Genomic DNA, 26046 nt, shown 5'->3' on the forward strand with positions numbered 1-26046 from the left:
ATGAACAAAGGACAAATTAAATATCCATCGGCATGCCAAAATAACGCCGTTAATCGATCACATTTGACCGTGCTGCGATGCTTTTCCTTTTGCGATGCCGGTAATTCAAACCGTCGTTCAGAGCGAGAGACGCTCGCTCTCCGCTGTTCGAGTGGGCATCACAAATCGTATCGACAATGTGGCAGAGCGTTTGACGGGACTATTCCAGACGCTCACCAAGGCATCAGCGACGGCTGCCTCCACATCCGAGCCCGAGTCCAGCAGGCGCATGCCATGGACGTTACCGGGAGATAACCTGCCGACCTGGCCGTAGTTATGACGCTCTGCACAAGTAGACAGGAAAGATGAATCGTCAGTCACAAATACGTTTACAATCAAAATAACAAAATCCCAGTCAGGCAGCCTTCCGCTCATTCAAGTTTGATGAATTAGAAGGAACACCATCGGAAACAACTTTATCAGCATCAATAAGCATGCACACTCTCGACAAGCTTTTGGGGATATGATAGTCACGAGACCATCGAGCTACACATGCCATGCAAAATGCAAATTGTCACAACTTATATTCACCCCAACCCCCCCCCCCGACCCCCCAGAAAAAAAATCATCTCAGTTTTCAAACATTCCTTATCCATGCAATACATAGGTAACCTCTACCTGCATTTCCGACTCGGCCTGTTGGACAGCCAAAGAGCAATGTAAGTAAACCAGCGAACAAATACATCGATTAAAACAATTTCAGGACTTCCCGTCAACGCGGACACGGCCAGACTCGTCTTCAACCAAATCACCTTCTTTCCAAACTTGGGGTTGAAGGTAAGTAACCTCAAGCGATTACAATTCATGCAATAAAAAATCATCCAAATGAGTCACGGTTATGAGTTATAAAAAAAAAAAATAATTATAACTAGTAATGGGCAGATGGTCAACAAAGCAGATGCTCCAAACGTTATCGCATCGATAATTGGGTTAACGTCAGACAGCAGGTAATGCAACCGTTTATTGACCACCGAAGGGGCATCAGCCCGGCTGGGGGCTTACATTTTGAGTACTGTTCATCCGTCTGGAGTCTCCACTGTAAAATGACTGCATGCATTTATTTAATATCCACCACAGGTATGCAATCATACATCGGCATGAGGCAGCTCAAATGATTTTGGGATCTGAGCCAACTTGGAATTTTGGGAGTTAATTTATTTAAACAGAGAAAAGTGCAGAAATATAAATATAATGTATATACTTTTGGCAAGCCAACGCACACGCACACCCACACCCACACACGCTGTATGAAAGCAATGCCTTTTATTTTATCTCTCCCTCAATATAATTAAAACTATAACCCGAACAGCCCTCGGCAGAGCACGGAACTCCGCCAGGCTGAACAGTTTACGTTTTGTATCCCACCAATAGGCCAGATCTGCATCCAAAGCCTTACCTAAAATCGAATCGGCTCGTTCTCGTCACACACCCAACTCATCCACCAAGTTAAGTCGTAATCCATCCATAATTTTTTGCTATATCCTGCACAAAGACAAACAAACGAACAAACAAACAAACAAACAAACAAGGGTGAAAACAGAACCTCCATCTACCTTCGATGGTGGAGGTAGTTACAGGGAATGCGTGTCCAAATGTGGCAAATATGAAGCTATTTTTTTCACAGTCTCCGTCAACTGCAACGCACTTTAATGAGCGCATCGATCCGACTTGTGGTTTGTCCGTAACAAGGCCCCTCGTCGTCGATGTCGGTTTCCCTGCCCTTCAAACACTTTGCCCAAAATCGAAGGGGACCCACGTCAATGGTCGAGTCACCGTACGCATTCTTCAAACACCCATTAATATCCGCTATGGAGGAACCTCCTCCACAGTAACAAATTCAATATCCTGTTCTCTGCTTCGTACGCACATCTAGTGAGGCAGTCAGTTTGAAAATGTGGTGCGATGTCGTCACGTGACCGATCACAGCGCCGCTCAACTTAAAATTGGCGGGAGAGACAAACCTTTCATTGGGATCTCACAAAGCTTTTTATCGGTAAGTGTCGATTTCAGATCACGCTCACATTTCTCTCATTAATCAGCAAAATTTACACCCTGATTTTTTTTTTTTTTTTTTTTTAATGATGTGAACAATCTTTGGAACATCATAGGTGATGAAGGTGGTGGTCAAGTTTCAGAGAAGGAAGCAAATAAATACGTTTAGTTTCAGAAAAGAAGTTACAAGTATTTCGTATTTATGGATGGACGGACGGACGGAAGACGCGCCATCCCATAAGCTCACCAGAACTACGTTCCAGGTGAACTAAAAATGAGGGAAACTAGCTTACGAATGCTTCGCCGTGAGCATTTCATCCTCCCGAGGACATGAAAGACCTTTTGATCGAAACTGAAACGGAACGAGATCAACTTGAAGCACTGCAGGTGAAAAATAATAAATTGTGAACAAACAGTGAAACAGCACACGACGGATCACCTCGATGATTGAACTACGATGTTGATTTTTATTACCCCGCACACACTCACTCGGAGAAAAACCGAGTTAAACAATTAGGTCACTTCTATCTGTCTGTCTGTCCGTCCGTCCGTCCGTCCGTCCACAAACGTCAGTTTATGATCGAGGATCAATTTGATTTCGAATTTGAATGGGAAAACAAACCTGCCAGTTAAGGTACTTCGTCTCTGAATTTGGCCCAATCACGCGTACGTAGATTGGAGTGAGATAATATTTTTACTCTGTCTGCCTGTCTGACAGTCAAACAAAATTGAAAATCATTCCAAACAGGAAACTTACCGTTTTTAAGGACGTCATAAAGGACACAAACGACAGGCACGAAGAACTCACGTAACGTGTTAAATAAGGTGGTGTAAAAGACTGTGCAGCAACAGCTGTAAAACTCCAAGTCAAAATATTTCTACAACATTTAAAATCTTTATTTTATTTCAGTTGAATTTTCTACTTCAACACTGTTGAACAAAAATCGTCTTTTTGTCACTTTCAAAAAACCTTTAGTTTAACAAACTTGGAAAAAAACATTACGGCATTTTACGGCTTCCGGACCAATCAAATTTGCCGCTCGCAGCCCCCGCCCGTGTCCTTTTCTCTTAAGACTGCGTGGGGTAAGGTGTTCTGGGAACGCTCTTGTAACTCATGCAGCAATTTGATTTGACTCAGATTTCAGAGTTGAAGGTCCGAGTACGACGGCTCTGCAGTTCAAGTTCAATTACGCATCAACACGTCCTCTTATCAATAATGTTACCAAGCTTGAAACCGAAAACTGTCAAGAAAAGCCAGACAGACACTCATTAAATTGGAATGTGGGGAGGGAGAGAATGGCATCGATGTTAATCATCAAGATAAAAAAAAAAAAAGTTTCAACTTCAATCAAACTGCTTTGAAAGGGGGGGGGGGAGGGGCGTGGAAGAGACTAAAGTAGATCCAGCATTCCGTGAGGAAGATGATTGGGGGAGAGGAATGTGCAAGCAAGGAGAGAGAAGGGATGCAATGAGAGAAACAGCACTGTTCGGTTAAAAAGGAAGTTAAAAGGAAATTGAATGTAGGGAGAAGCACAGCCTGCTGGGAATGTCATGCATGTCTCAGAAACCGGCAAAGTCACCTGGAAGGCCAGACAGTTCACTGGTGGGCAGAGCGCTAGTAGAACGGGACTGGTGCCGCGAGGCTGAAAGCAAAGCAAGGCAAGGGATGTGTTATGTCGGCCCAAGAATGCTGCAAAGTGAAGGCAGACAGCTGTGGTGTTATCAGGTCATTGATCGCTTCCTTTTTATGAATTAAACAGGAAAGATGTCTGTATCTGACGTCAAGAAAAGTGGTGATCAGAGGTAATGGCATGAAGGAAACATGAGGCAGAATCGCAACTCTGTAGCTATAAATGTATTTCCGTACATGATGATGTGCGGATATACAACGGGGTGCACATCGGACAAGGCATTTAAACAATTAAAGTGTAAAGTAAACCCGAGTCTCTTACTGTTCTTGTTTCGCATGTCATGGATGTAGGAACCTGATAAGCTTTCGACAATAAGGGGTCAACACAACTTTTTGAAGCTGCAGTACGTGTGACGAGGGCTGCGAGAAAGTTAAAGGAACAAGATACGTCCGAGACCGAGGTCTTCACAAACAACTCCAAAGTGATAAAGATAAAAATGCAGATAAAATGTGAATAAGTTAAATGAACATTGGAAAAATTAGAAGATTCTCAGCAGCAGAAGTATTCAAACCATTTTGCCTAATTAACCCGAAATCACGACAGGAGCAAATTATTTGTTTGAAAGGTTACAAAATAAGTGTAATAGGTTTTCACCTGGATGTAATCAGAGGTTCAAATTAAAAGTTAGTACGTTGAAAGCCATCATTAAGAAGTGAAAGACGCATCGTACCACCCAGACTTAACCCACACCAGGTCGTCCAACCAAACTCAGCAGCCGGGTCAGCAGGAAACTGGTTCGGGATGTCACCGTAAATCCAACAATGACTTTGAAAGATCTGCAAGGCTCCATGTCCGAGATGGGGGATCAGTGTTCATCAATCAACAATATAATGTTCCCGTCACAAAGCTGATCTCTGTGGACAGGTGGCAATAAAGAAGAGATTACTGAAGAAGATTAATCGAATAACTCGTATGAAGTTTGTGAAAAAGCATCTTAATGACACTGCAGGCATGTGGAGAAAGGTTTTGTGATCAGAAGAGACAAAAATTGAATTTTTTGGTCTAAATTCAAAGTGTTAACGTCTGGTGCAAGCCGAACACAGGACATCACCCACTCAACACCATCTCCACTGTCAAACATGGTGGTGGCAGCATCACGTTATGGGGCTGCCTTTCATCAGCAGGGACTGGCAAGCTCGTCAGGAAAGAAGGGACAATGGACGGTGCAAAGTACAGGAGAATCCTTGATGAAAACCTGCTCGACTCAGCCATGAATCTGAAACTGGGTATGGGATTCACATTTCAGCAGGACAATGACCTGAAGCACAAAGCTAAAGGCACACTGGGGGGGCTGAATAAGAAGAAAATAAATGTTCTTGAGTAGCCCGGTCAAAGTCCTGACTTGAACCCGATTGAACATTGATGGCGAGACGTGAAGATTGCAGTCCATCGACGATCCCCATCAAACTTGGCAGAACTAGAGCAGTTTTCACGTGAAGGATGGACAAAGATTTCACCATCTCACTGTGTAAACTTGGTGGAGACCTACCCAGAGATACTCAGAGCAGTCATTGCTGTGAAAGATTTTTCCACCAAGTACTGACCGAGGGGGCTGAATACTTTTACAACCAGTGAATTTTGATTTGTACATGTTTTTTTTGCAGGTATTCCTGACATGTATCTAGGTCAGATCAGGTCAGGTGTGGGAGCATGTGCCGGAGCAGCGTGTCGCTGAATCCACTTTCTTCCGGTACTCCAGAGGCCCCCATCTGACCGTCCCTCAGGCAGATGTCTGGTCCCTCCCCATCTTCTTGAGATGCTGATCAATCTGTTGCAACCACAAGGCATGTGATCAGCCCGTTGCTCTGCTCCACACATGACACTCCCCAAGAGAGAGAATCTGGTGAGCAGGATCAGCATCAGGAAAATGAGCCACATGTCCATGCAGCCGCAGCTGATACTCACGGACTATGCAGGTAACAAATCTCATCTGTCTCTCTCAGGAACCGCTCGTTGGACACAAAGTCTGACCAGTGATAGCCAAGGATTCTCCGAAGAGACCTGGTACAGAAGGAGTTCAGTCTCCGTCTCAGATCTCTGGCCAGAATCAAAGTCTCACATCCATAGAGCAAGCTTGGAAGCATCAAGGACTTAAACACTCAGATTTTTGTCCTCGTGTACAGGAACCGACAGTGCCACACCCCATGATCCAGTGAATCCAAGACTCCCCAGGCCAAACCTAGACGTCGTTTGACCCTTTCGCTCATACAATGCGAAGACATGAATGTCACTGTCAATGGAAGTGAATCTCTCTGTGACCTCAACATACTCACCGCAACAAACAGGTACAGACAAGATCGCAGCATCCAAGATATAAAGAAAGCCTGGATCTTAGTTTTGAACCCATAAAATCCGGAATCCAAGCGGCTCCAACTCTTCATTCAGCACCTCGAGGGCCCCCAAAAGGATATCGTGCGTCTCCGCAAAGATGACTGCATCGTTCTTGAAATCAAGGTCAGAGATCTTGACATTCCCAAACGATGCAAGGCAGCTTGACATCTCCGACATCCTCACCAGAATCCAGTCCATGTACTAAAAAGTGTGGGGCCAGTACACACCCCTGACGAACTCCAGTAACGACTGGAAATAAGTCAGAGATGGTACCACCACATCTCACAGCACTCTCAGTACCAGAGTAGAATTCAGAAATCAGATTGATCAGTTTTGGTGGCACCCCACGAAGACCAAGAATCCTCCAGAGGGCATTCCGATTCACCGAATTGAACCCTTTGCCAAGATCAACATGGGCTGCAGGCAGCCCCTGTTGAAACTCTCACCTGCGTTCGGTGAGGACCCGAAGATCAAGGATACGGTCAATCGTAGAATTCTTTGGTGTTAAGCCTGACTGCTCTGGGTGTTGTTGCTCAGGCAGATGGTGGCGAACCCGATCAAGAATTATCTGAGCAAAGACCTTGCCCGGCACTGAGAGCAGCATCACCCCTCGGTAGTTGTTGCAGTCCTGGCGATCACCCTTCACTTCCCAGAGAGGGACAACAAGGCCCAACGACGGATCCGGGGATGGGGGGGGGGGGTTCACCGGGATCGTTGTGCGAGATGTCACTGGACAATCGGCAATCACACGTCTTTTGCTGTCACTCGGCAATTCATCCGAGCCGCGACACTTTTCTCCGCTGGTTCTGTATTGATCCCTGCAACTCGGTGTTTAGTTCTGGCTCTGAAGAGAAAGGCAACATTTTCGGGATCGTGTCCTCCAGCAAAGCGCAGTACATTGCTGAATTTTTTTCACCAGGTAATTCAAAGTTTCAGTGTCTATCTGCATCGTCCATTATTACAATTAATTATCTAATGATCCACAACGGCGAGTTTCGGTTTCACCGCATTTTGTGCTTGTCCGTTCGATATTTCCATCGATTTGTTTTGGAAACATTTTGTGTTTTTACATTGTTGTTGTGAAGATCCGTCGCAAAGATTACAAAAATCTTCAGCTTTTCTTGAGAATCAGTTCGTTACAGGCCTGAGGTCTTTTCGTCAAGTCGCTCGATATTCCCAAATTTTCCCGTCGAGAAAAGTAAATTGATGATCGGGCACTGCCAGCTCTGGATAGATTAACCGGTTTTTCCTCGACGATTACATTGACTTGAGTAAGGCTTGGTGGTATATTTCACAATATGAGAACATCTTAACCGAAAGTGATCCCCTCCAAAAAAAAAAAATCCTGGATCTGCCCCTGAGGCCTCAAGTCCAGTCAGTCGGGATGATGCCAGCCTTGAGACGTTCAACATGGACGCCACAGATCCCAGTTACCCCCCAATTCAACCATTTCACTGCAGCCCGTGTTTCCACAAGCGAAGGTGGACCACAGTTGATTGGAGGGTCAGCAACAGGGATTGTGACATCTCTGACTGATATAAGAATCCTCTGGAGGACTCTCGGTCTTCAGATAGCAAAATAAGTCAATGGGGGACGGTTCCAGGCAGTACGGGAGACAGTGATCCAGTTGTTCGAAGTCACATGCACCAACATCAGTCGGCGCAACACGGACATCGTGCGCAGGGATGTCGACGTGAAGGGGCAAACCCTCGGTGACGATCCCTCATCGATTGCCCTCCATGGCCTGCCACCCCCTTTGCAAGAGACTAGTGTAATATTCCCCTGTGTTTGTAGATTGTGAGGCGAATATTCAATCAATGGGATTCCCTCGGCATCCCAGAAAAAAAAAAAAATCGAACTCACGATCTCACTGTTCTGAGAGTCCGGTGCAAGATGCATCGGGCGATGGCGATTCCACTGGCTTTCAGTGCATGGATTCCAATTTCTGACAAGGATCCCAGTGGTGAAGCCATCATCACAAAACGAGCAATTAAGCCAGTCGGATACTGTCGGACAGTTTGAGACGTTTGCAACCTGATTCCTGGCATTGTCTTTGAGCGCGAGTGCTGCAATTTCGGGGGACTGACATTTCTAAGCCCGATAACATTCCCGGGTGATCGTGAGTGACGGTGAGCAAGCCGCCTTGAGAAATTCCCAATTCCATAGATGTTTTGGCGACTTTAATGCCCCCACCCGGGCACTAGCTTGCAGATAGTTCGCATCTGCTGACCATTCCTGCCCTGGAGTATCTTCGATGGACTTGCATCCACGTTGAAAGTTGGCAGCCCGTTTGGCGATGACAGTATATTTGGGTAAACCTTCGCCGTACAAGGTCACCAAATACAACAGTGGGCTAAATGGGAGGAGGATCGCAGGTGGTACGCTATGGACATCATCAAGTGGGATGGTCCTTTCCATAGTCATTCATTCATGTTGTTGTTTTTGTGAATGTTGATGAAGTAGATCCTCCATTGACTGGAAACTCCATCACTAAATCAAATCAGTGTTGTCCTTGAAGGAGGACTTATTATATCAAAGCTTTTGGGTTCATAATGGGATTAAATATATATATATATATATATATATATATATATATATATATATATATATATATATATATATATATATATATATATATATATATATATATATATATATATATATATATATATATATATATATATCCTTCTCAACCCAACCACACACAGATATTCTTCCCGACCAAAGGATCCTGAAGCTCGGCGTGCGGTTCTTCAAAGGTGAAACAAAGGTTTCCCTCCCATCAATTGTTTTTGGCTCGGACAAGTGACTTCAACTTTGACGACCACCAGCCAGTCTTTCGACAAGGATACGATTTGTGGAATGGCTTCTGCTCGTGCACGTCTTTCATTTACAAATTAGCAAAGGGGTGGTGAGAATTAAAACTGGAGATTAAAATGTTGGCCTCACCTCAAGTGCAACGTAATTGTCCTGAAACAGATACTGCTCTGAAGAACAGAATGTCTTTCAATCTTGGCAAATCTTACGGTGTCACCCTCGTCAAACTGACGCACTCGTTTTTCTAAGGTTAGCCGTTGGAACAGGTCAATTGTTTACAGCTTCCACGGCTCACCGTCAACAATGGCCTCTCCTTTGCCGACCATATTACAAAACCAGCCAGAGAACAGGCATCCTCCATCGTTCCAAGTCATTCTTTGAAAAAAAAAAAAACAATAAAATCAGTACTCACAACCAACAAAGGCCTTTGTCTGTCTGTTGCTCATATATAGTCCAACTATTCTCCCTAATGGGCTGATGCCGCAGCATCATATCCGTGTCTCCTTGAATCTGTACAATCTAAAGCTCTCAACTCAGTCCTATCCTTTTGGGGTGGGGGGCTTAATAAATGAAACAATGGCTCAGATCCCAAATCGCATGATGAGCCTCTCTATCTTGGAGACACTTCACCCTTTTCCCATTACCACCGGGCTCATGGTGGTGCACATGTTGTTGCTGTGAGGTCCTATACATTGGTAGTCAGATGTAGTGACTCGAGGAAGTGATTGATTGGCGAAGGCTGTGAGGGACTTCATTTTAAGTGGACGAGTAGATGCACTTCACACCCACACACACTCTCGACCAAACAGGCCTGGTTTCCATCATGGCAAGGCAAATGACGAGATGGCTCATCGGCACCAGCAAAATGTGAGTGCCATTGATTGAAGAAGTATTGAATTTGTCCGCCTTATGATTGCCCCCGTGAAGAGGCCATTGCTGCTTCCTGGGGGTGCCGAGTTATTTAACTGCCGTTCAGCACTCCGAGTTGCTCTGATAAGAATAGAAGAAACAGGAGCGCCACGAGCAGGTTTCAGAGCACCAACCCCCATCAAATACGATAGCATGACTGTGCTGGAACATTCGCCCTGCCAGCTGGTTGCAACTTTAATTTTCTTTCTTGGGAAGTGAGTATTTTTCATCACGAGCAATGTACTCTTTCATTGGTTGTGACGTACGTGTATGGGTGTCAAAAGGTGGAATGCTGTCTTTCTCAGGTCTAAAGTCTCCACATTTTTTTCCCACGATCACCTTTCGAGGAACAAGTTGTGGAGTCTTGCTGTTCTTACATCAGTGAACCCCAGAAAGCCTCCAAATTTCGACTCGACTTCTTTCCTCGACTCTCAAGAACTCTTTTCCCTTTATAGTCTCTCATGCATTTTCTTTTTAATCCTGCGGAATTTTGCATGTTTCTCATAATGTGTCTCAAGCCTCTTCCCTCTCTTCAGATCTTGACAAAATCACAAGATGGTCAAACACTTGGAATATGTCTTTTAATCCTGACAAATCTCACAAGCTCACTCTCTCTCTCCGAAAGGATTGTCTGCTAACCTCCTCCCACCCCCACCACAATCTATGTTCTTTACAACTCTTTTGAGGAGGTTCATTCACTCAAACTCCTGGGTCTCACTATCAGCCACGATCTTTCTTGGACAAACCACATTTCAAAGTTGGCCTCCAAAGCCAGTCCCCGACTGGGCATCCTCCATCGTACAAAGTCCTTCCTTGGCACTCCTAAACTCCTATCCATCTCCAAGGCCTTCATCAACAGCTTGATGCAGTACTGCTCTCCCCTCCAGGCTTGCTCCCCTGCCTCATCTTGATGCCATGGAAACAAAGGCCTTTAAGATTATTGGAATCTCCCACGCTGAGGATGAGTGAAAGAGCCGATCACTTCGCCATCACAGACAGATCCGTGGTCTCTCTGTTTTCTACCGCCTCCTCTCTGATCTTGCTCCCTTTGCTCTTTCCGCGCTTTGTATCCACCCCCAACCCCCAGGTTTCTGCAGGGCTCACACGGTCCACCATCAACCCTCTCCTGGTGAAACTCCCTAAATCCAGGATCACTGCTCACCTCCGCTCATTTGTTCCTCTTTTTCCCACCTGTGGAATCAACTTCCACATCCTCTTCAATCTCATTCTTCCCTCCAGGTCTTCAAGACAGCTGCTCGTCACCATCTCAGATCATCCCGATCCGAACCCATGATCTCTTCTTTTCTTTTTTAACCCCCATTAACAATCCTGGGATTATTTAGCCATTCGAGTATCCTGTGTCAGAGTGGTGACCAGTCCAGCATTGTGCCCATGAGCCCAGGCGACTGCTTCGGCAGCACCGACGCTCTGTACAGAGTACGGTCCCAATGGATGGATGGATGGATGGATGGTATGCATCAGCTTGCAATCTTCAGCTGACACACAAAAGTGGCCACAAGAAGAGAAGATAAGAATTCTTGTATCGACCTTCCTTGGCACACCTGGACTCCGATCCACCTACAATGCCATCATCTGCAGCTTGATGGAGTACTCCACTCTGGGCTGGCATTGCCCTCATACTGCAGCAATATTTTCCTTTATTAAATAAATAATGGACAGAATCTGTGTTGAGAAAACTATCAAAAAAGCAAGCAGGCTCGTCAAAGGAAAGAGCGGAAAAAAAATCAAATTACAGATCTTTGACACTTAACAGAGAAGGATAAAGTTTTGTTCACGTTTGATTGATCACAACAAATCCTTCGGATTACGTTTGTTCCAATGAGTTACGGACAACACTTCGGGGAATCAGAGTTACAGAACATTCGACATCATGAATGAAAAGATATATGAAGATCAGCAGTCGATGACAACCCGAAAACGTGATGGTGAATGGCGTGTATGCTCGGAGCCTGTCAGGGAAGTATCCCATCGGCGAATCTGACAATTAATATGTACACCGAAGATAGAACGAGAAAGTCAATTGGATGACGGTTGGATTGGGGGAAAGTCATTGGACGATTGGATTTACCGGTAATGCAACTGAAAAGCAAGTTTTACGAAGCAAAGTGAAACAAAAAAAATAAATAAAAATTAGGGGCAAGACCCCCGGGCGCTCTACTTGTCGAGTAATTAAATAATAATACTGAGGGGGAAGTCGATGTGGGACGGAATCAGCAAAATGTACCAATGTTATCGCAAATACCTATTTGAGGGAGCAACTCCCCCCCCCACCCCACGAAAATCCCCTTCAAAGCAGATTATTTTTAATGCCGTAAACAAATTTTGGTACGTCACGAGTGATGAAGGTTGTGGTCAAGTTTCATCGGAATTGCGTGTGTAGTTTCTGAGAAGAAAGCCAATACCGATTGTGGGGGGCAATCCCCCATACACCCCCTTCGGCCCGATTTTTTTTTTAATGTCGTGAACAAACTTTGATACATTCCGGGTGGTGAAAGTTGTGGTCAAGTTTCATAGAAGAAGTTGCAAGTCTTTGTGTACGGACGGACGGACGGACGACACGCCATCCCATCAGCTCCCCGGAACTACGTTCCACGCGAGATAAAAATGGACCAATGGGCCTTTGCATCAATATCGATACGATGAAGCTGACGATTGTCAGAATGAGATAATACGGAGACACGTACATGTACAGATAAAACAAAAGTGGTCGACACCCTTTCTGGGTTTATCCACCTTGGTGCCCTCATTAAAGAGATTGATGACGAGAGTCGTTGAACGGACGACTGACAACGGTTAATAAAGAGATACGAGGGTGATGAGGTTTTGCGCCGACTGTGACATTTCCAAGAAAACAAACACTGACTTGGTCCAAGTAATTGTGTTTTCAACCACGACCAAGATTGTGAAACATGGAATATCAGCAAAGCTAACAGGAAATGTTCAATCGATACGAGATGCGCTGCTGGCATTGAATGTGAAGCAATTCATGGACTGACTGAAAGAAGGACTAACAAAAGAGTGATGGAAGAAGTTGGAGGACAATCATGGCACTCAAAATGAATGAGGAATGTGTGTTATGCTGTTTGAGATGTGTTACTGTACAAGACAGCAAGGTGATATGCATGGGGGGGGAGGGAGGAGGAAGATCGGAAATCGAAATCGAAGACAAGTCCAAACCTGGATGACAAGTTGAAAAAGCAACAAACGTGGGCCAGGATTGAGCCCGTTTATTTATTTATTTTTATTTACAGGAACAAGGCTGATAGAGGAGCAAGGTAGAAATGGCGGTGGGCCAAACATCAAGGGAATGAACGACCAGGAAGAGCTGAAGAAAGACTGAAACTCGCAAGTGAGATTGTTGGGTAAAGGCGCTGTCACAACTTGACGATTTAGCCTGCAATGGCAACGTATAAAAATGTATGTAAAATGTTGGCGTACGCTGAAATTTTGATGTTTTTTTTTTTAAAGTCTGGTCGGATTCATAACGAGTTGGTCGTATGCATAACATATTAGTAACGGGAACAGAACGTTTCGTTGTCTTATGGATAACTTATACCAACGAATGCTTAGCCTGTTGTCGGCGTTCACAACCTATGCCCAACGAAAGTTTAACTTTGGCAAAGTGCGCTGCACGTATCGCCGACAAACTCGTGGCATAGCCTGTTAAAAACCTGCCGCACGCCGATTTAAATCATAACCACCTGAGAATTGGAAGTGTCAACCACGCAGTCACACCTTGACGATTTGGCCAGCATATGCCGACCTATAAAAAATGTGTCTAAAACGCTGGCACACGTCGAATACGTTTTGGGTAAGTTTGGTTTACGTGAAGAGCACGCTGAAAAACGATGAAGTACGCTGTCATACGTCGTGGTACGTCGTGAAATTTCGAGCATGCTGAAAATTTTACGACGTAATCGCCGTATGGCTCACACGTTCCGCGACGCTGGGGATAAGTTGTAGGCACGATATGCGATTGTTGACACACGTCGACACAAGTTCCTTGTAAGTTACTCATAAGTCGAAACACGTCGAGGTAATGTTTAGCATACCCAAAACTTATTTTCTCCGTCAAGGCACATTTTCTTTTTTTCTCCTCGACTCCGTGAAGGCACGTGACGAAATATCTGAAGTTGTTGTTGTTGTTGTTTTTTTTTTTTTTAATTTTTTTATTTTTTAGTCTATCACGAAATTTTAAAATATATTCGGACATTTGCTTTTAAGTTTCGACGTCGACGTGAAAATATCCTAAAACAGAAAATATTCAGAGGAGGAACTAAGAATAAGACATGAGCAAACTGAAGAGGCAATCGGACGTGACGAAATATCGGAAGTTATTGTTGTTGTTTTTTTTAACCCTGCCAATACGCCATTATACAGTAGCTGTAAATTAGAAACACGTTCAGCAAGTTCTGTGGTCGTTCGGAAGACGTCAATCAAATACGTCTCCATACGTCAATATGCGTTGGAGGTACGTCACATATAGGTTCAAAGCACGTAACTCATAGGTTAGAAATAAGTTTTTGGTACGCTTTAGCCGCTGTCACACCTTGACGATTTAGCCAGCGTATGCCGATTTATGAAAAAATTTGTCTAAAACGCTGGCACACGTCGAATACGTTATGGGTACGTTTTGTATACGTTAAGAGCACGCTGAAAAACACTGCCATACGTCGTAGTACGCTGGCTTTAATCGTTGTACTTTTGGGTTGTCCTCAAATTTTTGCATGCTTTAAATTTTACGACGTATGCCGGCGTATGACTCACACGTTCCGCGACGCTGGCCATAAGTTGCAGGCACGTTATGCAATTGTTGACACACGTCAACACACGTTACTTGTAAGTTACTCATCAGTCGAAACATGTCGAGGTAATGTTTAGCGTACCCGAAACTTATTTCCAACCTCTGAGTAACGTTTTGTGAGCACGCTACACGAACGTTGTTCACACTTCGCAACACGTTACTTGAAAGTTCCTCATACGTTGAAACACGTCAAAGTAATGCTTAGGGTACCCGTGACTTATTTACAACCTATGAGTAACGTGCTTGGGAATTATTTGTAAAGCATGTCCGATGCACAGATACGTATGTAGACGTATTTGACGTCTTCAGGACGACCACAGAACTTCCTGAACGCGTTTCTAACTTACAGATACCGTATAATGGCGTATTTGCAGCGGTTTGGGGAATTGGTATATAAAAAGCAGCTTCGCAGGAGGAACCCGTCTTTTTTTTTTAGACTTCGTGGTGAGTACATGTCCATGTCATTCCGAGAGATGGAGGATCCGGCAAGGCTGAGACGACAATACCTACCTGTCCTCGAACATCAACATGACCTCATCGAGTTGACACTGCACCAGTTGTGTGCCAATAGAGCCGGGAGAAGAAGACTTGAACGGAGGATAAGGAACTGGGTCAGACCATGGATCGGGAGGCGACGCCATTACGGCATATATGACCAGCTCATGGTGGAACTCCAGAACGAGGACCATGCATCCTTCATCAACTTCCTGCGAATGTCCCCAGCGATGTTCGACGAGCTGCTAGCCAGAGTGGGTCCAAGGATAACCAAGCAGTACACCTTCTACAGGGATCCGCTTGAGCCTGGCATGAGGCTGGCACTGAGCCTGCTGCTGTTGGTGCCGTGACTGCAGTGCTGTGGAAGCGATTTAACTCATTCAATGAAAACGATTTCAATTGCCGAGCACCAGCGTCCAAAAACAATAGGCGAGTGACAGGCATTTATTTAAATCGTTCAGTGTAAATCACTTCAATAGTCGAGTGGAAGCGATTTAACTCGTTCAATGGAAACGATTTCAATTGCCGAGCACCAGCGTCCAAAAACAATCGGCGAGTGACAGGCATTTATTAAAAGTGAAGTTGCAGCCTATGAATAGAAAACCTCACGTAATCGTCGACGATACGCTGCCACGTTATGCATACGTTAGACTATCGTTGGGCATAGGTTGTGGACGCCTAAAACACGCTAATCAATCGTTGGTATAACTTATCTATAAGTTATCGAAGCGTTCTGTGTTCATTACTAGTACATAATGCATTTGTCCAAATCGTTTTGAATACTTTAAAAACTGAAACAAAAAAATAGTTTATCGTGGGAATGAGAAAAAAAAATTAGCCGAAAAGAACATCGAACAATGGTGCAAAGTAGTCTCCTATTCGTGGGCGCAACGAGGATCCATCATCACCCACACCCTCCCCATCACGCTCACCGACTACTACTACTACGACTACTGACACGCTCACCTAATACTACTACGACTACTGATACTACTGACATTGACATCTACTCAACATGGAATCTGGAACACTGACGGGTTCCTCTTGTCAAGCCCATTTATATAAACCAATTCCCCTAAACGCTGCCAAATCGCCATTATATGGTAGATGTAAAGGCCCGGTCACACCTTGACGTTTTAGCCAACGTATGCCAATTTTTGAATTTTTTTTTCTAAAACGCTGGCACACGTTGAATACGTTATGGGTAAGTTTTGATAACATTGAGAGCACGCTGAAAAACACTGCCATACGTCGTTGTACGCTGGCTTTAAACGTTGTAGTTTTTGGTTGTCCTCAAATTTTTTCATGCTTGAAATTTCAAGACGTATGCCGGCGTATGACTCACACGTTCCGCTACGCTGGCCACAAGTTGTATGCACGGTCTGCGATCGTTGACAGACGTCAACACATGCTACTTGTAAGTTAATCATAAGTTGAGACACGCCGAGGTAATGTTTAGCGTACCCGAAACTTATTTCTAACCTATGATTAACGTGTTGTTGGCACGTTACGCGATCGTTGCCAAACAAACATCGACAGACGTTACTTTTAAGTTACTCATAGGCTGAAAGACGTCGGTATAATGGATCGTCCTTGCGTCAGCGTCCACGGCCACAGCCAGGACACTTATTTGCAGCATTCTTCAAACTTTTCTTCGGCATGACGAGGATGTTCACACTTCGATGTCTAGCTTGGCTATGATTCCAATTGTCCATCGGCAGCGTCTATTTAAAATAGTCGAGTTTGAGCGTTTTAACACGTTCAGAAGAAACGCTTCAAATTTCAAAACCCCAGCGTCAAAAAACAAAGGCAAGTGACAGCAATTTAAATCGTTCATTGTAAACAATGAAAATAGCTGAGTGGTACCGTTTAAAAGTCGTTGATTGTAAAAAAAATCCAATTGTTGAGCGCAAGCGTCTACTTTCAATACTGGGGTTTGAGCGATTTAGCACGTTCAATAGAAACGATTAAAATTTCCGAGCGCCAGTGTCAAAAAACAAAGGCGAGTGACAGCAATTTAAATCGTTCATTGTAAACAATGAAAATAGCTGAGTTGTACCGTTTAAAAGTCGTTGAGTGTAAAAAAAAATCCAATTGTTGAGCGCAAGCGTCTACTTTCAATAGTGGAGATGCAGCCATTTAAATCGTTGAGTGGCAGCCTATGAATAGCAAACCCTACGTCACCGGCAAAGATAAACTGCCGCACGATATGGATAAGTTAGGCTATCATTGGGCATAGTTTGTGAACGCCGGCTTCACGATAATTATTCGTTGTTATATCGTATCTATAAGTAATCAAAGCGCTCTATGCACATTATTAGTTCATTGTGCATTTGTCCAACCCATTATGAATAGACCTAAATCGTAAAAACAAGCTATAGCTCATTGTTGAAAAAGCCCCATAAAAAATTAGCCGCGAAGAACTTCGAATAATGGTGAAAAGATGTCTCCGACCCGTGGACACGCAGACGCAAGGACGATCCATCATAACCCACACCCTCCCCCTCACACTCACCTACTACTGCCAATATGAACAAACTACTACTAATACGAATACTGATACTGATACTGTTACTGCTGACATGGACATCGACTCAAGAAGGACTCGAAAACACTGTTGGGTTCCCCTTTTATGAGCAGCATTTTTATATACCAATTCCCAAAACCGCTGGGAACACGTCTTTATATGGCAGTTGTAAGTTATAAACACGTTCATTTATTTTTTTTGTCGACCGGAAGACGTCATTGGAATACGTCTACATACGTCGATGTGTGTTGGTACTACGTAAAGAATTGGTTCAAAACACGTCAAACATAAGTTAGAAATAAGTTTCGCGTAAAAAAGACATTACCGCGACGCGTTTCGACTTATGAGTAGCTTATAAGTAGCCTTTGTGGACGTGTGTAAGCGTCCACACATCGTGTGTAAAACTTATCCCCATCGCATGCGGAACGTGTGTCATACGCCGAGTACGTCGTAAAATTTTGAACATGTTTAAAATTTCTTGACGTACTCTACTTACTACGACGTATGATAGCGTACTTTAGCGTTGTACTCACGTATACCAAACTTACTCATACCGTATTTGACGTGCCCCAACGTTTGACACATTTTTCTTCAGTCGGCATACGCTGGCAAGATCGCCAAGGTGTAACCGCGATGTTGTCACTTCCATTTCTACGGCAGTTATGATTCGAATCGTTGTGCGTCAGCCTTTTAATAGGTAATTACACGACATCGTCGGTGATGCGTGCAACGCGCTATGCCTAAGTTAGACTATCGTTGGGCATCGGTGGTGTAGGCCGACAACAGGTTCAGCATTCGTTGGTATAAGTTATCTATAACACAACGAAACGTTCTGTGTCCATTACCAATGCATTATACATAAGACCAAGTCGCTATGAATACGTCCGAATCTTAAAAAAAAAAAACATCAAAAGTTCAACGTAAGCCAGCGTTTTACATACATTTTAATACGTTGCCATCGCTGGCTAAAACGTCAAGGTGTGACCGGGCCTTAAGTTAGAAACGCGTTCAGTAAGTTCTGTGGTCGTCCGGAAGACGTCAATCAAATTAGTCTGCATACGACAATGTGCGTTTGAGATACGTTACACATAGGTTCAAAGCACGCTTCTCATAGGTTCAAAGCACGTTCATCATAGGTTAAAAATTAAGTTTCGGGGATGCTAAACATTACCTCGACGTGTTTCGACTTATGAGTAACTTATAAGTAACGTGTGTCAACGATCGCGGAGCGTGCCGAGAACTTATGCCAGCGTATGCGGAACTTGTGAGCCATACGTCGAGTACGTCGTAAAATTTTCAGCATGCTTGAAATTTCACGACGTACTAAACGTACCACGGAATATGACAGCGTACTTCATTGTTTTTCAGCGTGCTCCTAACGTATACACAACTTACCCATACCATATTCGACATGTGCCAGCGTTTGACACATTTTTCATCGGTCGGCATACGCTGGCTAAATCGTCAAGGTGTGACTGCGATGTTGACACTTCCAATTGTCAGGCGGTTATGATTTGAATCGGCGTGCGGCAGGTTTTTAACAGAGAACGCCACGAGTTCGTCGGCGATACGTGCAGCGCGCTATGCCTAAGTTAAACTATCGTTGGGTATCGGTTGTGAACACCAACAACAGGCTAAGCATTCGTTGGTATAAGTTATCTATAAGACAATGAAACGTTCTCTGCCCGTTACGGATATGTAATGCATACAACCAACACGTTATGAATACGACCAAAACTTAAAAAAAAAAAACTCAAAACTTCAGCGTCCGCCAACGTTTTTCAAACATTTTTATACGTTGCCATTGCTGGCTAAAACGTCAAGGTGTGACAGCGCCTTAAGCATTACCTCAACGTGTTTCGACTTATGAGTAACTTACAAGTAACGTGCCTCCAACACGTTACTCATAGGTTATAAATAAGTTTCGGGTACGCTAATAATTACCTCGACGCGTTTCGACTTATGAGTAACTTACAAGTAATGTGTGTCGAAGTGTGTCAACGATCGCATAACGTGCCTACAACTTATGGCCAGTGTAGCGGAACGTGCGAGTCATACGCTGACATAAGTCGAAAATTTCAAGCATGCTAAAATTTGAGGACAACCGCAAAGTACGACGATGAAAGCCAGCGTACTACGACGTATGGCAGTGCTTTTCCGCGTGCTCTTAACGTATACAAACTTACCCAAAACGTATTCGACGTGTGCCGGCGTTTTAGCCCAATTTTGCATACGTCAGGCATACGTTGGCTAAATCGTCAAGGTGTGACAGGGCCTTCAGGAATGATTAATGGGGGTAATGAAGATCAGGGGTCAGAAATGGGGATGACAAAAAATGGTGGTGCACTGCTTGTTTGAAGCCATGGAGGGAAAAAGAGACAGGAGAGCCTCTGGAAGGAGGTTCCATAAACGGAAGAAGCGAGGAATAAAAGAGTTGAGGTGTGTGGTCAGCCTGTAGTTTTATAGATTTAACTAGGAAGGGGTTACTGGAAGAATGTGGGCACCCTGGTGTTTGGAGGACTGAGAGTGGCGTGAGCAATATTGTGGAATAGATGGTAGAAAACAGTGAGACCACTGACCTGCCGACACTGTGAAGCCAACAGGCCTTGTGCTTTGGCATTATCAAGGGAGATTCCAATAAGTTTGAGAGCTTTCAATTCCAAAGAATTCAGGAGAGACAGATGTGATGCTGGGGTGCCAGTCCATAGAAGAGAGCAGTTCCTTCCTTTGGACAAAGGCTTTGTAATTGCGAGAAGTTCTGGTTTTCCATGGAAGGACTTGGATCGACAGAGGATGCCCAATTTGCAGCTGTCTGTGGAGTACATTTTGCGATATGGTTGGCCCAGGAAAGGTCATGGCTGATGGTGAGGCCTAGAATTTCAAACAAGTGAGCCAGTGGATGACTGAGATTCTCCAGGATAGAGGGACGTGTCATTTTGAGATCAGCAGAGAGCGATGCAGCTGCTTTCTGCCAAGCAGAGGGAAGGAGTACTGTACAACACAATGAGGAATCATCTGCAAAAAGGAAGAGGGGGTTTCCAGAGCATCAGAGATGACATTTCTATGGATAAGGAACAAGAATGGGCCCAAAACACTGCCTCAAGGAACTCCAGTATCCACTGGAAAAGGGGACCAGAGGTTTCAATGATTGCAACAAGTTGATGGCATGAGTTGAGGAACTGAGAAATCCAGGAATTAAGGTGGCCTTCTGTGCCACAGGCAGAGTTTGGCAAGTAAAGCAGGTTGCCAAACTGTGTTGAATGCCAGAACTATGTCCAGGCAGACAATCCGAACCCCTTGTTTGGAATATCGAGGACTTCACCCGGTTGCTGAGAGAGGAGCAAAAGCTTGCCCAGAGTTGCACGGCTGGGACAGAACAACATCCTTCCATCCAAACTGACGGTCAGAGATCATCTTGTTTGAATTCGAGAAACACGAAAACGAGAAAATAACATCCTCGCATGCTTAGGGTCATGCATAAAAATGCTGCACATGCCTGGTTGCCTATAATTATGGCTAGCACGCCTGCAAGAGGAGATCCCTCCATGCCCCCATCCACAGAGCACATGTGGTCGCTCAATGGTTTGATGAGCATGACACTGATGTTGTCCATATGTCACGGCCTTCTCAGTCACCAGATCTCAACACAATCGAGCATCGATTGAATATTCCGGAACGACGCCTGAGAACGTTTTCCACCTCCATCAAAAAGGTCGAGTCGAGTAACTTTCTCGTGGAAGAACGGTGCCGCACCCCTCCTGCAGGATTCCAGACGCTGGTGGACTCTGGGCCACGGCGCGTACAGGCCGTCCTGGCCCCAACGCCCTATTAAGTGACTTTCCATTGGTGTTCCCGTTTATTTGTCCACGACCTGTAGTTTAACACAGTTCACGTCTTTTCTCCAACAAGTACAACATCCAAACTACCGTTTGAGTGACACATCAAGAATACAGGCTCGCACATTCGGTCCTCTGCTAAGCAAGACCCAAGTGAACGGTTTTGAAGATCATTAGTGTACGTGGAGTGAAATGAAGTAAACATTGATGGCACGTTCTTTAAACTCTTGTCAGAGTGAAAATAAAATGCAAAACATAACGATGAACAAACAATATGCGTGTACTGGAACACTGATAAAATCTCGAACAGGCATGTTGGCCTGCAAAGAACCCCAGGAGCCGTCGTTCATCTTTCCGATTGATCAATAACGTTGAGGAAAGTGATCATAATAAATATACGAGGAACAGCGAGACATCTTGGGCCTGAAAAACTGAAGGATTCACGTACCTGCTTGAGGGATAACGACAAAGGTCTTCCGAACAATATGGCAAGGCTGGCAGGACAGCCGAGAGGCACACTCATCTCTGAACCGTCTAGCCTGGGTTCGAATCCCGACACACCTATAAACCGCCATCCTGGCGTTTCACACGCAGGGTGGTCGTTAGTGTGCGTGCCATCCCTCGGATGCATGTTTAAACTGGGCGTCCCGTCTGACAGCGTTCTTTGGTGTACGTCAACAATCCCACGGTGTCCTTCGCGAAGAGAACGCGAGCTACCGCCGGAACCCTGCACCAATTCCAAATTTTTGTCCTGATATACAGGCGGTGTTGCTCGAGTCCTGACCTACAGCCACGCCCCGAGCAAAATGACGCGGCTCGCAGAGGCTGCATAAGAAAGAAGAACAAGATGGCAACAACGTGGGACCTCTTCATACGAATCTGCTGTTCGCACCGAAATATTTAAGTGATTTTAAGTCTCAAATAACCTACCTTTGTCTCACAATACATTGGCATCGTGGTCCCGGCACACAAGAAACACACTCACAAAGAGGTTCTATCCTGCATACATGTTCACAATACGTCGTGAAACACCGTGTTCACTTACCCACTGACATCCGACTGGGGCTCGTTTCACGGCTGCAGCCTTGGCTGCGTGGGATGCGGCTCGGCTTGTACGTCGTGCTCAAACCGGAGCACAGGCCCATCCCAGGACTTTGCGTCGTTGCAAGTCCACGTGGGCTCATCCCAGCGTACCGTCCACTCGGCGCCACGCTCAGCATACGACTCGGTGACCCTGAACGGCTTCCCGCTGGGGGGGGGGGGGGGTTGGACATTTTTGATGAAGTGAAACTGAACTCTGACCAAGAAGAAGGAGCAGGATGTAAGCTGCTGCACAAAGTTAGCGATGAAGAGAACGCAGTAAATGGCTCCTGGGAATGTTTCACCAGTGAGGTGAATATTAAATATAGAAAACTGATTTGAAAGCTGCGGAGCATTGTGACGTCACGCAAATTATATCAATGAGGAAGAGGGGCAGTCAAAAAGCTTGCACAACAAAGCACCATGGGTTCGGCCGAAATGATACATACACCTTACATTTGCTTATAGTACCTCATCACCTCTTGTTTCACGTAACGTGAATTGAACATCACTCGGTAATGAAATTTTGGTGCCAAGAAGGCTCCGAGAAACAAATGAGTTTACAAACGTATGGGGGCCGTGTACAATTGCGGTGCCCCTCAGTAGCCGAATGAGTCGCAGATTTCCCTTGAGAAGGGCGGTTGATAGTCCCTTGAAGATGAAAAGTTTGTGCACGCAACCATCAACTGCCTTCGATCTGGAAATAAGTGCGTAAGGTCGAAACGACCAAAGCAGAAGTGTGGAATAAAGGTCAATAACATCAATCCAGAAGTTGCTTCTTCTCAAGCGAGCAGTGCGGATGTCACCCGTGAACATTTGGGAACGTAAGAAGCGTTTGCAAGATGGTCCCGAGAAACATGAGCAAGGAAAAAAAAATATATCGAGCACCACCAATGGGTCGAATCACTGTCGTCGATCCGTACGGTGTTTTGTATTCCCCTGAAAATGGAAGGAAAAGGGATTCACCACCAGGGTTCCAATGGCATGGACAGCATTGTGAAGCGGAATCACCAGGAATCTGCAGCGCCCACGAAGCTCCACACTCAGCAGGCATGCCCACGGCATCCATCCTTTTGTAACGTCAACGGTGTGATGCTCATCGACGACCAGACCCGTCGTGTCGAGTGAAATGGTGAAACAATCATGCGTTCTATGGTAAAAGCACTAAAATTGGCGCAGATATAACTGACACCGTGTCCGACTGAAAGATAATGCATATGGACCCACTTTAATTGTATTGAACATTGTTGCCATTAAAAAAAAAAAAAAAAAAAATAGGGGCAATGCCCCTGGCCTCACCTGGTGGAACCGGGGAACCACCTGCAGGTGTGGATGGCCCACTAAATATGTAAATTAGCCGATGGCTTGAACAAACTTGTGAAAGTACCAGGCAGAGATGATTCCTACCGATATACATCCAAATCAGGTGAATACTTTTCGAGAGGAAGTCAAAAGTCGCGATCCCGGAATCGTAATGACCTTTAAAAATTGGCCAACTTAATAGGGCTGTGCAGTTTTTTGATGGGATTTGCAAGGCAACAGGAGGCCTTGGTCCTCAGAAGTTCCCCAGAGTTTGGTGAAAATAGGATTATTAGTTTTATCATCACCGGTGATGAAGGCTGTGGTCAAGTTTCATCAGAATAGTGTGTGTAGTTTCGGAGAAAAAAAGATAATACCTATTTTGGGGGGAAAACCCCCCACCTCCCTCCCCCGTAAACGCATTTAAACCCTGATTGTTATTTTTTAATGCCATGAACAAACTTCAATACATCCCAGATGATGAAAGTTGTGGTCGTTTCATAAAAAATGGATGTAATTTCAGAGAAGAAGATCCGAGTGTTTACATCCTGACTCACTTTACTGACAGACACTGCACGATGCCAATATATCACCTGAACTATGATGTTCCAGGTGAGCTCAAAATCGCTCCCAAGTATTTTAACAAAAAAATAGAAAGCCAAGGTTCATGTAAGTGAAGTGACAGAGGGCAGAAACCTTGCACAATTAACATTGGGGTCAGTGGGACAAGTGGACGCAACATAGAAACGAAGGCACAGGAGAGAAGGGTTTGGAAAGAAACAGCAACGTGATAAAAGATTAAGAGGTTGGAGGTTGGGAGGGGAAGGGGGGGATGGAGTGGGGTGTGAGTTGAATGATGAGAAAAAGATCATGGGTAGGACAAAGGATGACTTGAGATGGTGAAATACTGCCAACTTCAAACGATGGAAGAAAGAATGGGATTGGGCAGAAAGAGGAAGGAGGCTCCACAAGCAGGAGGTGAGACGTTTTAAGGAGTGGAGGTGAGTGCGGAGCCTGGAATTTGGGAGCTTCGCAGAGAGGGAGTTTCTGAAAGGACATATTCAATGTGAAAGGACTGGGGAGGGACACAAGGATGAAAAAGCAGTTGGGAGCAAAACATGAAGAACTGGAACGGTACTCGGTGGAGCGCATAACCCCTGCCATGCAATGCCTGATCCACGAGAACAAATCAGACCCAATAAATTTTTGAACTTTCATGCGATATATTCTTTTTGGTCTCATCTCTCAATGGTGAAGAATCACTAAAATTATTGTATCCGAATCTGGATCCGGATCTTCACCAAAATCTAATCAGTTCGTCCTCGTCACACACCCAACCTGTCCACAAAATTTCATCCGGATCGGTTCACAACTTTTTGAGATATCCTGTACCAAAACAGACAAAACAAAGAAAGATGTCATGCACAGCACGATTCTTGTGAAATCCAGAAAACAAATTTGACCTTAAAAAAAAAATTGGTGGTTCAATTAAATGACAAAATACACAAATCCTCCTCAAATTTCAAGTCAAATGGATGAAAAGTGACAATTTCAGAAATTCGGGCGATGTTGACCTTTTGGCCTCTGATGACCTCAAAAATAATTGGTCGTTGAATTCGGTGACCTGATATGCAAATCCTGTTCAAATTTGTCAATCGGATGAAAATTGAGGATCTTGTAAATCTGACAAATTTGTTGACCTTTGGCCTCAAAAACAATGGGCTTCTTGCTTTTGACGAACTCGACCAAGTGGTGAAGTTTCGTGAAGATCAGTTTAAAATTGTGACCTGGAGTTGATGAACAAACAGACAAACACACGAACACAATAATGCACGCAACCAACCAATATTATTGAAAAATCTTCAATTTTTGCAGGTAACAAAGACAGACAGATCGGGGTGAAAACAAAACCACCTTCCACCTTCAGTGGCGGAGGTCAAGATGGTAGAAAAGAGAGAGCACCAAAATGCCTGCAACAAGTGACCAGCAGCAAGTGCTCAACTTATGCCTCGTTGTGGGTGACTCCAATGATGTTGAGATATTTTGATCCACAGCATTCAGAACACGGGTGTGAAGCAGGGGGTCCCACGCAATGGGGTTGGAGCAGTGGCTGATGGTGAGGGCCAGAAGTTCAAGAAACTGAACCGAGTTTCGAAGAGAGTTTGGTTTGTTTGACGATCATTTCGGAGTGAAAGGGTGACGATG

General features: G+C 44.7%; 1 protein-coding gene across 27 annotated transcripts in view; it reads right to left on the reverse strand.

The window, feature by feature from the left end:
- The window catches only part of LOC147029197 (CLIP-associating protein 1-A-like), a 203338-nt gene that overhangs the window by 42658 nt on the left and 134634 nt on the right, over positions 1-26046 (reverse strand). For 13 of the 27 annotated variants that reach the window (XM_085880112.1, XM_085880114.1, XM_085880109.1 and 10 more), the window contains 4 exons: positions 22508-22711; positions 3612-3674; positions 658-675; positions 217-323 (listed from right to left, as the gene is read on the reverse strand). In XM_085880112.1, coding sequence (XP_085736238.1) covers positions 217-323; positions 658-675; positions 3612-3674; positions 22508-22711 — 392 coding nt within the window. The remainder of the gene's footprint in view (positions 1-216; positions 324-657; positions 676-3611; positions 3675-22507; positions 22712-26046) is intronic. The other 14 variants (XM_085880125.1, XM_085880123.1, XM_085880126.1 and 11 more) reach the window with 3 other exon arrangements.

Source organism: Eptatretus burgeri, chromosome 4, assembly GCF_056783735.1.
Source record: "Eptatretus burgeri isolate ZD-2024b chromosome 4, Ebu_testis_v1, whole genome shotgun sequence".
Classification (NCBI taxonomy): Eukaryota; Metazoa; Chordata; class Myxini; order Myxiniformes; family Myxinidae; genus Eptatretus; species Eptatretus burgeri.